Genomic DNA, 15,596 nt, shown 5'->3' with positions numbered 1-15,596 from the left:
CCCTCTTGTCTGGCCTGCAGCAGTGCTCATGTGTGACATCCTGTTAATAACATTTGTTATACAGTTTAAAAACAAATATGTTTAAAATGTTCTTAATGCATAGCAATGCTGTTTATATTGTTTTGGAATATGGTATGTAATCAAGTGTGTAAAGACATTATTATGAATTATTTTTTTTATGAAAGGAATAAATTCTTGGGAACCCACCTGAATGTCAGGAACTAAAACCAATCAATGGGCTTTAGGGTTCAGTCTGAACAAATATGACACCAAGAGAGCTGATAAACAAAAGGTTTGAATTCAGGTTTTCCAACCATCAGCTATTATTGCATACAAATGATGACAGACCACTTGTCCTGATCCCTGTGTGTTTGGAATGTTGGTTCTGATTTACATTTGCATTTAGGTTATTTTGGAGTGTCTATTATTGTCATATAGGTATTTCCATATTGTTTCATTTCTTTGTGTTGAGTGTCTTGATTCTATCTTGTGTACTGTTTCCTTTGCATTTTGGTTTAGACTGGTATGTTAGCATTAGTCTTTAGTTTTAGTTAGTAAGATCCTTGTTGTGTCCTGTTTAGTATTTTCTTTGTTAATTTAGGTGTTTTCTAGTCACCTTCCCTCAGTTGTCTCTTTACATTCCGCCCCAGCTGTCCTGCATCACTCAGACTGTACTCACCGAGTTCCCATGTCACTAATCACACCTCCTCAGTACATAGGTTCCCTGTTTCCATTATTCATTGCTGGATTCTGTCGTTGTTCTCACCCTGGTTCCGTGTTCTCATTCTCCTTAGGTCAGTTCTGTAAGTGTTGTTAACACAGAACATAGTACTACTACTTGTTTAATAAAAATTTATAAAAGTATGACAAATGATTCACATTATTAACAGCACTGTTAATAAAAGTAGAAATATATTTAATAAATTATGTTTGAGACTGCCTTGACGTTAGTGTGAGTGTTTGGGATGTGTATGTGGGAGTATTTTGTAGGGAAACGATACTAAGACAACAACTAAGACAAAGGATTTCCTAAATGGCTGTCGGTAATATGTCGTCAGTCTGATCTTGTAACAAGACTGGTTCTGTCACTGGAACAAACAAATAAGTAACAACGTGTCAGATCTGGTGGATGACTATATATATTTTTGTTCTATTTATTTTTTCTGCCCGTGCCAGTCATGTTCAAACCTGCTTACAGACGGTAATATTTGGCCTCTCTTTAACTCACCAGCGACTCATACCCATAAGTTATCTTTAAATTACCACACCATTTCTCTTCCTAGAAAAAAAGCATAGCCAAATAAAGTATTGGCAAAGGAACTTGATGTATGGGAGAGAATAATATTGGTCCTATCCTTTTTGGAGATTTTGCATCCACATAAAAATCTTCCCCATGAGATTTGTCTATTTTTGCAATTTTGCAATCTAGCTGCTTGAAGCCAAATCATCTGTCATTGCTGCCAACAGTAACATATTTGGGAGGAACCTTGGGAGTTGACAATTTAATTTAAGCTTAAGGTAAGTATTTGCTTTGAGAATCACTTAGCCTTAGTACCTTTGAGCAAGAAGTTGATTACCAACATTCCCAGGACTATGACTGTGTGTGTGCTTGACCTTTGACAACTGTATGCAATCTGTAGAAATCTGTCTCAGGGGATCAATAAAATATCAGATTATGGATATTGCTTTTTGATATGTGACAGCAACATGAGATATTATGTTAAATAGATATTATGTTATATTAAATAGAAAGCTCAGATCAGCCCTCAAAAGCTTAAGCACTACGCTGAAACCCCTGCAGGACCATATGTGCTGTGATCGCAGATGAGCACAGAGAGACCGTGGGATGCAATAAGAAATTTGAAGCAGAGATTAAGTCTGTGATACTGGAGCTTGAATGGTAGCTGCTCTTGAAAAGGAGAAAAAGACTCCTATATAGAAAAGATATTTGCAGAAAATGAAGGAATGTCCTTCGAGCTACCCACTCATAAACAACTCAGAATGTGGCACCTATGGGATCTGATTTAGTAGACATTTGATTGATCTCAGAATCTGAATGTGTGTATCCTGCTGTCATTTATAAGGAAGACAAAAGGTCAGACCAAAGAATCTGAAGGCATTAGTATTCAAATCATCTCTTTTAAAAAGGTCGCTTGAATGACAGTTAAGACAGATGCAACAGACTATTTACAATGCTCAGGGTTTAAAGAAGAGCTTCACAACTAATCCTTTAAAGGGAATGTATCATTTTTACAACTTTTTTCAGTTATGTTTCGGGTTGCATTTATAAAGCTGCAAAATATGTTAAACAGAAAATAGCAAGCTAAAGATGGGCTAAAACACTGCTGAACATTGTCAAAGACGATGGCATGTTGGGAACAAAAAGCTCTGCCATGATGGCTGCACCTTAAGAAAGTAAAACCAACATCTCCTGCTCGAATGAAAGGTAATGTGGTAAAGATCTTTCCCGTAAGAAGAAGGAAGTTAGAACAAATGCTGTCTGAGAAGCAATGCTTGAATACATAACAAACCAGCACCCAACTTAAAAGGAGATCTGTGGCAAGTGTAATTGTAATTCAGCATTTTGGTGAATGACCACTTGTGACAAATTCCCATTTAAAAGCTTAAATTCCAGCACCACTATTCAGGTAGATGTACTTTCTGCTTTGGTTCTGACCAGTTAATCTACCAGCTCCTGATTTTTCCATTTTGTTTTCCATTGGAGCCATGTTGCATAGTTTGATAAGGTTCAATTTCAGCTGTGACATTCAGATTTCAGGGTCAGAATGTACTGTGAAGAAATGCATGAATTCACCATGCCCTGTATTAGCAGTTTGGTGCTGGTTGTGGTGGTGGTGTAGGGGGATATTTGACCCTTAATACCAACTGAACAATTTTTTTAAGTCACAGCCTAGCTGATCATATCCATCCCTTTCTGACCACAGTGTACCCATCTTTGGATGGCTGCTTCCAGCAGGATAATACCTAATGTCTAATCAGACTTAGTGAATGAGTTTCACTGTATTCCACTGGCCTCCACAGTCACCAGATCTCAATCTAATACAGCACGATTCAAATATGGTGGAACAGAAGATTTGCATCACGGATCATGTCAATATGGACCAAAGTCTCTGAGGACAATTTTTTAACACCTTTTTAAATCTATGCCTCAAAGAATTGAGGCAGTTCTGAAATAAAAAAGAAGGTTTGATCTGGTAGTAGCCAGGAGTACCAAATACAGTGGCTGATGGGTGTATAACAAAGGTTGCGCTAGACTTTTTTGTTGTCGGTCATTTTGACTGACGAGGTCAAAAATGTCCTGTCATGATCTATTTTTACCGGGTTTTTTTTTTTATGATAATAATTACACATCTAATATCATTTATTTTCATTCATTTTAATTAATACTCAGTCTGAACAACCTGAACAGGGAATCCACATCAATCAGATGAATACATTTGTAACTTTTTCTCCATTGACTGTGGTCCCAGTAACTACACAAAAACAATGAAATTCAACGACTGCACTTAAAATGAACAGATCACTGTTTTGGCCTGAATGCACAATCTCAAAACTTCCTCCTGGTCCGCATAGATCTGAATTGCGCAGTGGCACTTGTTTTTTCTTCATTTCCACTGACTCAGTCCCTCGTTTTTTACCTTTTTTATCAACACCATCATCGTTATTGGGCTTTTTGAAGAAACGTTGAAACTCCGTTATAGAGTTGGGGCCAATGAGGTCATGCATCAATTAAGAAAACAGCTATTTAATATGCCAACTCACCTCCAAGTGGTCAGGGGTATGAATTGCAGTCTGTGAAAAGGACAGATGGCCTTCAGATTTTTCCGTCACATTCAAAATATACGGTCAAAAATGGAAAATATTCGATTAACGCGACCCCTGGTCTGTATATTAATAAGAATGACATTTTAGATTATGTGTAGCAACACCCCTGTGCCTCGGTAAAGGTGCTCATCATTAAAAAAAATTGGTATTTCACCTTGATCTGAATGTAGAAGTCTCTTCCAGTGGAATGATTTATTCTTTTAATACGTTGTTCACTTTTTTTTTTTTTATTACATGGCTTTTTATGCAAACTGCTTCTAAGATTTACATAAACTATACATTTGTTTAAGGCAGTCATTTGTTTAAGGCAGTGGCATAGATCTGAAAACATGACACCATCTGTGAAATAAAGTAGTAGTATTTAATATGCTCTCATTTTTCTTTGGAAATAAAAAGAAACAAAGGATGCCTGAAGGACTGCTCTCTGAGTGACAATTTATGTAATTTGTTTAATTAGTTTGTAATCTTTTGTGGAGTGTAGCCAATCTAAATAAATGGCCTGCTAATTCAACAAGGATTTTTCCTTTTGAAAAATTTCAGTACAGCTTCTAAAAAAAGGTGAAGGTTAGTTGAAAGTGTTGGCGGGACTGTCTCCTGGCAGGCAGTAATTATCCTGCACCGATTCCATTTAGTCCCATTTTAGCCACCCACTTAGAGCCTTGTTGTGCATCACTCTGTCATAATGGATTAATCATTTTTGTAAAAACATCAAAGGAGAAAAAAAGAAAGAAAGGAAGAGATGCCACAGGAGGCAGTTTTGTTGTGTAATTAACAAAAGGAAATAAAATAAAATCTTTACGCGAATGTGTTATATTGTTACTTCTGTAAGAGAGGGATTTTTTCTCCATTTCCGGGATTTATTTTTGAGTTTGTGAGGAGTGCACAAGGTTACTCTAAGTTTATATCCTTCAGTGAAGTTTCAGTACTTCAAGCTTTTGATGGTTTCATTGTATTTTCAACAGAGAATTGCATGTGGTGTTGGAGAATTGCTCTTATGTGTCCCATTTGTAGGACAGAGAAGTGGAAAAATGTGGAAAAAGAAACCAACAGAATTAAAAATATTAGGTTTTCTAGGCTTTATTCCCTATTGTGTGGTTAGCAATTGTCCCCATCTATCTATCTATCCGTCCATCCGTCCTGTAACCACCGAGCAGGTATATTAGTCCTGCGGGGAGCTCCCCTGTTGCTGTACTTTAAATAGCAAATTAGATCATGACTGATTGTCTCTCTGTGCAAGGCATCATTTAGAAATTAATAATGTTCCCATTGATGTGACACATATATAAATGTACACGCAACCTCATTTTCTTTAGAGATAAGCACATATATCATGTTCCTCTACAGAACAGCAGGTTATTTATTAAAGGGATAACTTAAGTAACTAATGACTCAAGTTATGACTATTTTACTAAATCCTGTATTTACTAGAAAGGCGTCAAATTTAACCTCACTTGTTCAATAATATATGTATATATAAATTAGTTGTACATGGCTTAGAAGAGGCTACAGTTTTATTTATATGTTGAGAAATCTGCATTAACCTGTACCGAATCCTTTTTACCAATGGCATAATTTTTCTTAAAAGTGCCTTTAACTGATTATCTGTTGTGTAGGATTTGTTTATATTCCTAAATTAAGCTATTTCCACATATCACTGACTGCTGCTTGTGGGTTTTTTTATTAGTTTTTTTTCCTGTCTGGTTAAAAGAAGAAACTTGTGTTTTTAAACAAAGAAAAAAGAAACAGGCCAGAATAAAATGTTGCTTATCTGATGCATGTTATACTATACATTGATTAGCCTATTTGGTTATATTCAGGCTGGGAGTTCTTCTATGTGCTTTTTCCCTTTGCTTTATTTTGTTTTCCTTTGTTTTCCAGTTAAAGAACAGTCTAAGAGATGACCTGTGTCTGGACCAGGGACCGGACACTGATAACGTTCCCATCATGTATGTCTGCCATGGAATGACACCCCAGGTGAGTGACTTTTCATTCCTAAGTGGTTCCATTCTCATCTGTTAGTTCGATCTCCTCAAGCAGCAGAAAACACTGATCACACAGAGATCCAAAGAGACGTGGTTGCAGCTGTTAATTAGAGCAACTTCATAGTCTTTGATATTTTAAATGGGGGATTTGCAGAGTGCAACCTTTGCAGAAAGTTACATTAGAGGTGTATCCAATGTTTCAGCAGTGTTGATCCAGCAGAAAAGCTTTTGAAGAAGTGCAGCATGGCTTTGTGTGGCTTATTTCATACTACAGTTTGTTTCAGATGTACCAAAGTTGTCAGTCTATAAGTCTTTCCCTGTTTTAATAAAGCATTTTGGAGATGTGGGTGAATGGTAAGCATTTAGTTTTTTGTTCTGCTTGTTTTTCAATGTATCTGGTATCTAAATCAATATTAGATACTGTGCAAAGATTTAAAATCATCCCATAATGTCGTTCATATTTTGTTTTAGAGGATCCAAACTATTTAAACCTTCCATTAGACTTTGGCTGCTTTTTTTTTTACCCATATTCTGTCTAGTCCTTGCATCTGACATTTGGTATGTCCTGGTTACGGAGATTGGACATGGACTGGTTGCTCATAACACTGTATTTCAAGACTATAACATGGGCAACCATATCCTCTGTGCTATTGTTGATATTAATCAGTTTTGGACTGATACGTCCAGAGAAAATTATTTCAAAAGTCTAGGGTTTGTCTGTGTTCTCTGTGGCAAACGTCAATATGGCCTTAGTGTTTTTTTCTTGGAGAGCAAATGTTCCCTCCTTGCACATCTCCAATGAAAGTTTAACTCATGCAGTTTCGTTTTGGTTCTACAGGTATGCACTTTTAAATCAACAGTAGCAAAAGCCTGTAGTAGGTCAGTGATGACATTGTAAGATGTTTGGAGTCTTCCTTTAGCAGTCTACTTTCTGAATGAACTTGCTTGGCGGTTGCTCTAAATGTGATCCACTTTCTGCTTTCTAATTCATTTGAGACATCTTTTAATTCCTTAGCAGACTCATAGCTTGCTACAAGGCATCAGACATCTTTTTGAGTCTAACCATAGTGCTCAGCCTCACTTCAGCTGTCAGGAGCACACCACACAAAATGTCTGAGTTTTAAATGGGTAAACCTCCTTTAAAATGCTGAGTAGCAGTGTTCTAGTTGTGTGCACAAGAGGTGATACAGCTTTGTGTAATGTTAGCCTTCTTATGTGGGAATAAATGTTACCCCTGAGGTGTCCAAATTTATACATCACCAGAAATTTAATTTTTTATTACTCTTAACAGAAAATATTTTTTATTTGTATAACTTGCAGTCTTTTAGTATAAATATCCAAATGTCCAAATATGTTAGAAAAACATATGTTTTTTCCACATTTTTCCGGTAAAAACCCATCATTAATGTATTTTTTGTTATTAATACTGGTTGCCTCCGTGAGTGAAGCAGAACAAAAGAAAGACATCACATTGATTTATTATCATTATGTTAGCATTTTCCAGGTCTTTAGCTGGTAAATGGTCGATTTTATTTAACAGCTGGTTGCTAAATTAGGTTGTCTGTTGCCTGCTGCCACAAAACAGCCCTGAAACCACTAAAGCAACCCAGTGCTAAATGGCTGTGGAGTTCAAGGAAGTGCAAATTGTAACTTTATTTTTTATGTTTTGTGGGTTTCCTAGTAAATGGTTTAATCTTACATAAGGTCACAGTTGTTCTGGAGTTGAAAAAGACAAATTATCATTGTAAGAAACTTGGCTGTTTTTAGTATAAATTTGATCCAATTCAAACATAAAATATTGATGAACCGTCATGATGTTTGGACACTTTTTTCAGCAGCACAGTTAAGCCTTTTAGCTCTTACAGCTGTAATAGCAGAAACGTTATGAGGGAGTCAGTGAAGCCAGTCATCACCTTTATCAGCTCACTGCAGATTTAGACCTTTTAGTTCCAAAGTGTAACTCTAGCTGTTCTTATGGCCTGCTTAATGGAGACTTCAGAAAAACAATTAAAAAACCAAACCATGTTTCACTTCTTTGAAATGCTCTGCGGCATGAAAAAAAGAAAACCGTCCATGTTGCATAAATGCTGCTGCAAATTCAGAACTAGGCTTCTATTTGTCGAAGACCTGGTATCTGGGAGAGCTTTGTCTCCTTTGTCAGTAATGTTAATAGCTTTGACCGGCACACTGACGTCTGGAACAGCGGTGTGTGCATTTCTGTGTCCCTCCTTTCGTTTTGCCTCATATGTACTCTGCTCTGCATAATAAGCAGGTACTGATAAAGAAATTGACTTGTATTGGTCCATTTTAATTCCACAACTATTGCTATTTACTTTCTTCTTTGAATGCATAATAAGCCACCTGCACATGTTTTTTGTTTTCCCAACGGGAACAGCTTCTTTCTAAAGATTTTGCGTAGTCTGAGCTCAGCAGATTCGTACTTGAAATGTTTTCATATGCACCTCATGAATTTGGCTCAGACTAATTAAGAACAGGACAGACAGAAAACAGGTAAATGTATTCCGCCTCTGGCAGAGCAGACTGCTTTATTTAGAGTTAACTAAGACCTATGGGTCTGCTTGGTCCAGTCCTCTGGGGTAACAAGTGATGCACTAATCTTCATCTGACCTTCATCATGTGTTAAAATTCGAGTGTCTGTTTTGACAAAACACCCATGATAATTGACATAAGGCTTCATTAAAACTTTACTCTAAACTCCAGTTGCTCTGTTTTTTCCTGAGCAAACTTAAAATTGTATAGACATTTAATATCTTAGTCAAAGAAGAACTAGAAAACAGAAAATTAAACCTACTTTAATGCAAACGGCTGTTTTTTCTGTCTTAAGTATAATGATGCAGTCTATGCATACTGCACTCTTTGCCTCCTATAGATGTGTAAAAAACCCTAAAATAAGTTAATTTTTTGTTGCAGTGGCATAATTTAGTTCTGAAATTTTGTTTAATAGTAATTGCCGCCCTAACAATTTCTATAAAATAAATGTAATAAATTCAGATGATTTGGATTTTCAGTTAGCAATGCAGGACTTTCTGTTTTCCCTGGGTATAAATATGACCATCCACTCTTCAAAATAGGAAAACCAAGAGCACATGCCATTCAAGTAAAACAGATATATGCAATCGCAGTCAGAGCAATAATTTAACGTTTTAAACAACTGGAGATAAGACAAGCAATGCTGGATGAGGACCCTAGTTTATCTCATCACCCTTCACAGTGAGGAGATTTATAAGAGAGGTCACAAAATCTCCAAAGTTCACAGTTGGAGAACTGGAGCAAAGAGTGCCAAATAGGGGTTTCTGTAGGATCTCTGCTCCTCCCCTTCTGGTTGGTTCTGGCAGCTCATTGTCTGCAGCTGCAATGCACTCTCTTAATGAGCTCATGGGCTTCTTAAGGTAGCTGCTGATACAGACCTTTGCTGGAACATAACCTCAGTTATGTGGACTCCTGTCTGTCTGCCTATCCGTCTGCCTGCCTGTCTGCCTGTCGACCTGCCTATCTGCCTACCTGCCTGCCAACATCTGGTAATACTCTCTCCTAAGGACTGCACTGTAAATATTCTCATCACCAGTACTCTCTCTCTCTCTCCTTGGATTCCTGGATTTACCTCCTCCTCCTCTGGCTTCTGGACAACTCCAACTCAAGATTCCTTAAACAAAGTCTACAGTAGAAATAAACCTCATTTACCGTCTTATCCTGTGTGCTGAGTCTGTTTCATCCTCTGGTTTTGTTCTAATTGGACTATCTAAGCAATTCATGATAGTTTCAAAGTATTCATAATAACCATTAGATTTGGATCTGATGCGAAACAAAAGAGGAATATGTGAAATAGCACGTGATACCTATTATTAGGAACTGAGGAAGATATGATGCTGTGAGCATGTTTCTCTTGGGGAGCATTGTTAGAGCTATCCTGAATTATTAGATATGATAACAATCCAATTATTCTGACAAATAGACATAAAAATGGTTCTGCAGAAACAAAATTAACCTTCTTCCATGATTGTCTTATTCTCCAGACCCAAATTATATAGAAAACATGAAGGGTAATCTATATTCATTGTATTCTCCAATCATGTGAAGTGTTGTAGAAGAATGAGTGATAATAGACGAATAAATTAAAGCAGTCAAAATTAAAGGCTGATTCTCATGGATATTTCTGGTAACTGCAAAAATACACTTATTTTAATGCTTTTTATGCATGTTTACTAGGGGCATCAAGGCGGCTGTGTGTTGCATGAGTTCATAAGTATGTGGACACAAGCTGAGATCTGCCTCTTCAGTTTGGAAACTAACATTTTATGTACTGCAAATGAAAAGATTATTTTACTTATATCTTTAAAAGAATTTCAGTTTATGCAAATAAATGACGTATAATGAGCCCAATTTTAGCCACTGCACTAAATTGTGCTTTCAGATAACGACGATTTTAAGGGTCTTTGAAAGGAGTCAAGATAGCTACAGAATTTGTATTGCACATTATGGAATCAGTGAGTGGAACTAATCATTTTAATGACTCCAGATCTTCATGGTTCTTGAATCAGAGGTGCATGCATTTAACTACACATAGAAAGAATTAGTGGGTATTTTGTTACGGTACCTGCTGCGGTAATCAGAGACGGCTTAGAGAGTGTTAGAGTACAAAGGGTAAATTCATAATCTTTTTACGTATTCCTCGCTCAGTGAATTAACCTAATGAAATTTCCCACTTAAGTGACAATCTCTGCTTTTTGACTGAAAGGAGGTGAAACAATGGCAACCTTATTATCATTTAAAACCTTGTACCTAACTCTGTACCACAGATGTTTAGGCTGAAAGTGTGCAGTTGACAGTGCTTCACAGCTGATGTTAAACTCTCTGACACCCCTCTGGTCTTCTCACATCTTCACACATTCATTCTCTATTTATAAGGAATACCATTTGCAGTTTAACTCCCCACAGTACATATTCACCATTCTGATCCTTTTTTGTATTCTGATTCATCCAGTGCTTAAGATTATCTCTGAGTCGCCTTCTTTCTGAACAAAATGACTCAACTTTTTTGTTCAAGCAGATGGATGGATGGATGGATGGATGGATGGATGGATGGATGGATGGAAGGATGGATGGATGGATGGATGGATGGATGTGGGCTGGAATACTTGATGATCAGCTGAGCTCCAGTGATGCATGATTGATACTCGGTTTCCTTCTCTGCCTTTTGATACTGATAAAAGGAGAGATACTTAAAGGAATATGAGGATGATGGGAAGAAACTGAAATGAAGCAGAAACGGGGGAGTAGACGACATGTAATAGTGGGAGTCTTATTGAGGTACTTTTTCCTAAAGCTGTCGGACTCCTGCTGTTGCCGTCCGATCAGCTTTACTGGAAATAAAACAAGCCCAGAGGAACCATGTTAATCATAGTTTCCTGCTAGAAAACTCAAACCTAAAAAGATTCAGCAAGCCAAACATTAAAATGTTCTTTTACATTTGTTCTCAGAGCTGATAACTTAGTGGATTTCTGCGAGCATGCTTTCAAAAGCTGCAGAACAAAATGAGCTCATGCCACCAGCCTTCCTCATTTTTCTCTTTCCTAAAAGAAGTTTGCGTTTCTAATATCTGTTTTATTTTTATTATTTTTTGCTTGAATCCAGATCAGAGCTTTTTTTTACCAGCCTAACTAGAAATCTTATGTGATTAATGAGAGGTAAACAGACCTTGAGAGGGCCCCCACGGGTATTTTCTTCACTCCCTGATATTAGTTCTCAATAAGAAAGATTTTTCAAAATGTCTCTTATATTTTTGATTCACGTTAACAGTTTATAAATAGCCATTAGTTAAGAAAGATTGGGGTTTAATCTTCATTTAGAATAAAACCAGAATGAGAAAGACAAGAGATTTCAGGATTTACATGTTTATATTCATGGTTACTAAGTATGTATCTTGACACCCAACTTCTAACGTGGTCATGATTTTGACCTCCTTTGGTAAACATGCAGACTAATGAGGGATGTTCCCAGTGCCTTGAAAAAGTATTATTTGATACTGTCACAACACACTTCATAGTATTTTATGTGAGAGACCATAATTAAGAAGTGGAAGGAAAATGATTGATGGTTTTCAAATCTTTAAAAAATAAAAATCTAAAAAGTGAAATCTAGTGCAAGTCACATTCAGAAGTCACCTAATAAGTTAATAGAATCCACTTATGGATAATTAAATCTCAGATATTCTATGAAGGTCTCAGAAGTTTGATGAAGAACATTAGTGAACATTAAAGACCAGGAAACGGCAGACAGATTAGGAATAAAGCTGTTGAGATGTTTAAAATAGAATTATGTTATAAAACAAGAAACCAAAGTTTGAGCATCTCATGGACCACTGTTCAAATCATCATCTGAAAATGTATAGAGTATACAACAACTGTAAACCATTTAAGAGATGATTGTCTACCTAAACTGGACAGGCCAGAAAAGCAGCATTAACCAAATAAGCATCCAAGAGGCAGGAGAGCTGCAGAGATCTATATGTCAGGTTGGCAAATCTGTCAGCAGTAGTTGTACACTCCACAAATCGGGGCTGTATGGAAAACTGGTACAAGATCAAGCCACTGTAGTAACTCTTTGACCTACATGCAAACTGTGTTTGGCAAAAACTGAACACATCATTCCAAAACATGGTGGTGGCAGCATCATGCTGTGGGGGAGCTTATGTTCACAAGACAGAGATAAACAGATCAAAGTTGATGGAAAAAGGGATGGAGCAAATTACATGGCAATCCTATGTTGAAGAAAACCTGCAACAAACTGAAAAAGTATTGTGTCTGGGGCGGAGATTTATCTCCCTGCAGGTTGCACCGCCCGGGCTACAAGGGATACTTGCATGGGCAAAATGAGCTGAAAGCATATCCTCACCACACTTTGGAGATTTTTATTTCTAAACATAAAAACCCAAATAAAACACAAAGATGCTTTTGCTTGTAAAGTGACTAAATGTGAAAAACTTTAAAAGGTTTACTAATTTTGTAAGGCATTGTAAATTATTTTATTTGCAAGGTACTGATGGCACATATTTTAAATTTGCTAGTAGTGCTAGTAATTGCTAGTATATGTATTGTATGCTCATAAATACACTGATTAGATCAACATTAATTGGAAAACTAGTTTACAATTAAACATAACCTGGGAGTGTTCCCTTTGCTGCAATAGGAGCTGTTGTATTCCTTTATCTGCCTGTTTTTGGCCCTGATATCTAATGTACCATAGGGGTCCAATATGCAATAATTGTCTCAGAATCTAAAATATGCTGTAAAAGTGTGATATTGTTTTGTGTTTATATACAAAAAAGACTTCTGCGGGTTTGTTTGCCACCTGTCTTGAGATGAAGTCTTGGTTGTTAATGAAGACGAATAAACAATTTCTACTTTCCTCTTGTCAGTTTCAGAAAATACATCCACTGAGTCAGGGGCTTATTATAGGCCAGTGTCAGCAGTATGGATGATGATATTTCTGACAAACTACTGAGAAATTGCATTGAAAATTAGTCCGGTAATATAAATTTGATCTGTGTCCTAATATTGTTGTAGCTCTGCTAAGGAAATTAGTTTGTGGGTGGATCAATCTAGTCTGAAAATTAAACCTTTCAGGTTATTTACCACGGAAACATTACCCTGTGTTTTTGGGTTTATTTCACATTTCTGTTTTTGTTAAGACCTGTAAGAAACTTACAACACCAACTGTATGTTACATCCTTGTGTGCTTGTTTAAGGATTCATTGTTGCTGTAAAGTGAATGATCCTGATGATGTTATAATGGCTTCAGACTGAATTGTGTGAGAAAGTATATTAGCCTTTCAGCCAGTGTAGCTAAACTACGGTAATTTTTGAACCGGTCGGTTCCAGAACAAATGGACAAGCTGCCAGAAACCTTGTAGCTATCTTTGATGTTTGTAGGAGGCTAAAACCCAAGTTTAATGTAACATTACACTTTGAAACACAGTCCTTCTTGGGATAGAGAGCAGTGTTTTTTTCTTGTGAATAGTTGGTGGTGTATTAATACTGTAAATTTTAAATGGACTTATCTCAGCAGGGAGTCATTTTCAGTATCATCATCAAACTAGGAACTTTTCTGACTAACTAAAAGTCTTCTTTGAGGAAAATCTATTTGACTCAACATTATGGCTTGCCAAGATTGATTGGTTTCTCTTTTCGTTATTAGGGAAAGGAATCCCATTCACAACTTACAACAGGCCATCCAACCTTCATACAAGATGGGACTTTCTAACAGGCTTACTGATATCATTTAAAAAAAACAGCCCAAGGTATTGCAGCAGTAAAATAAACATATCTGGCTAATATTTCAGGTGATTAAAACATACTGTTTAGAAAATGGAAATACTAAACAGTTGAGGTTATGACTGAAGTAACCAATTTCCAACCTGACAGCTTCTGCAAGCCAATTAGAATTAGGGCCAGTATGTTGATGAAAGATGCTGTTATGAGATCCAAGGTAAATATATTTACTTTGGATGGTTTTACATGACATTAATCATACATGGCATTACACCACTAACACCGTCACCCATCTTAAAATAAATTATTTTCTTTTTAAACAAAGTAATTGGCAAATTAAGTCAAATGTGAGTGGAGTCCCCTCTTCTGTTGTTAAATTTGAGAGATGTTGGTAATGCCAACACAAAGTTGTGCATCATTTTGAAATGAAGAAAAAATGGGATGTGGTTTTCCATTTATTTTTGCATTAATTCTCCTTTCATTCAGATCAAGCTCTTCTTTTGTGCTTTCACATTCTTGGATCCATAATGTTTCTGTTGTCTTCTTGCCATCTCAACAGACGGTCTTTAGGCAAACACCTGTGCTTTTGTGTCTCTTGACATTTACAGCTGGCAATAATAAGCTCACCAGCAGCCTCAGACTGGAAGAAGTCACTCTCACAGCAAGAAGAAGCAACAAACACTACTGCTCTGTCAGGCCAGGCTCAATTATCTCATTATCTGTGAGGAGCCAAAAAGCAATAAAGTGTGATGGTGATTTTCATTTTGTTTTCCCTTTAACGATTCTTTTCCATTTTAAGATAAAATTTAGAGGAAGACATTAGATCAAACAAAAACCTGGAGAAACAAACAAGGAAGACAACCGAATGAAAAATGACCTCATAAAAGCCTCCCACTAGGAGATAAATGTGCCACCTCTTTCACCTTTGCAATTTAACAAAACAATGACTCACCACTACAAGGTCATTTTAATTTAACTAATATTTGGATTTGACCTCAAATGGTCATTGTCAGGATCTGTGTGTTGTCTTGTTGTTGTTGCACTGTGCTTGGCCTCTAGGTGGCTCTGGGTTCGTGTGGAGTGGTGGCAGGTGTCCCATATTCCCTAATCATCCCTGGAGGGTACTTAAGATGGAGGCCGCCAGCAGTTCAGCGCCAGAGTGTTGCCCTCAGTGGTATAGACTCAAGCCACAGTTTGCCTAAGCTTGTCTTTGTCCTTTTGGGTAATTTTGTATTTGCTCTTTGCAGACTAGATTCCTATGCCTGACCTTGTCTTTGAAGAATCCTCATCAACTTGGATGTTTTTGTCACTGGAGAAGGATTTCCTAGCCACGTGGATTATACCTGGTTTGCCAACACTGTGCTTTCTAAGTTACTGGCTGGCGGCTATTCCGACGGTGCCTTTCCTGGAACAACTACGGACCACCACAAGCGAACCCTGTCCACCCTCCCACGCAATAATATCATCAGCCGAACCTCAG

The 15,596-nt window shown here is 37.0% G+C and overlaps 1 protein-coding gene across 3 annotated transcripts in view; it reads left to right on the top strand.

Moving 5' to 3' along the window:
* The window catches only part of LOC124855778 (polypeptide N-acetylgalactosaminyltransferase 18-like), a 233,783-nt gene that overhangs the window by 180,621 nt on the left and 37,566 nt on the right, over window positions 1-15,596 (top strand). For 2 of the 3 annotated variants that reach the window (XM_047345868.1, XM_047345867.1), the window contains exon 9: window positions 5,725-5,820. In XM_047345868.1, coding sequence (XP_047201824.1) covers window positions 5,725-5,820 — 96 coding nt within the window. Of the gene's footprint in view, window positions 1-5,724; window positions 5,821-9,488; window positions 9,532-15,596 lie in introns of those variants that run through there. The other variant, XM_047345876.1, reaches the window with a different exon arrangement.

The sequence above is a fragment of the Girardinichthys multiradiatus genome, chromosome 2 (assembly GCF_021462225.1).
Source record: "Girardinichthys multiradiatus isolate DD_20200921_A chromosome 2, DD_fGirMul_XY1, whole genome shotgun sequence".
Classification (NCBI taxonomy): Eukaryota; Metazoa; Chordata; class Actinopteri; order Cyprinodontiformes; family Goodeidae; genus Girardinichthys; species Girardinichthys multiradiatus.
Note: the sequence above shows the minus strand (reverse complement) of the source record. Positions and strands in the feature narration are given on the sequence as shown.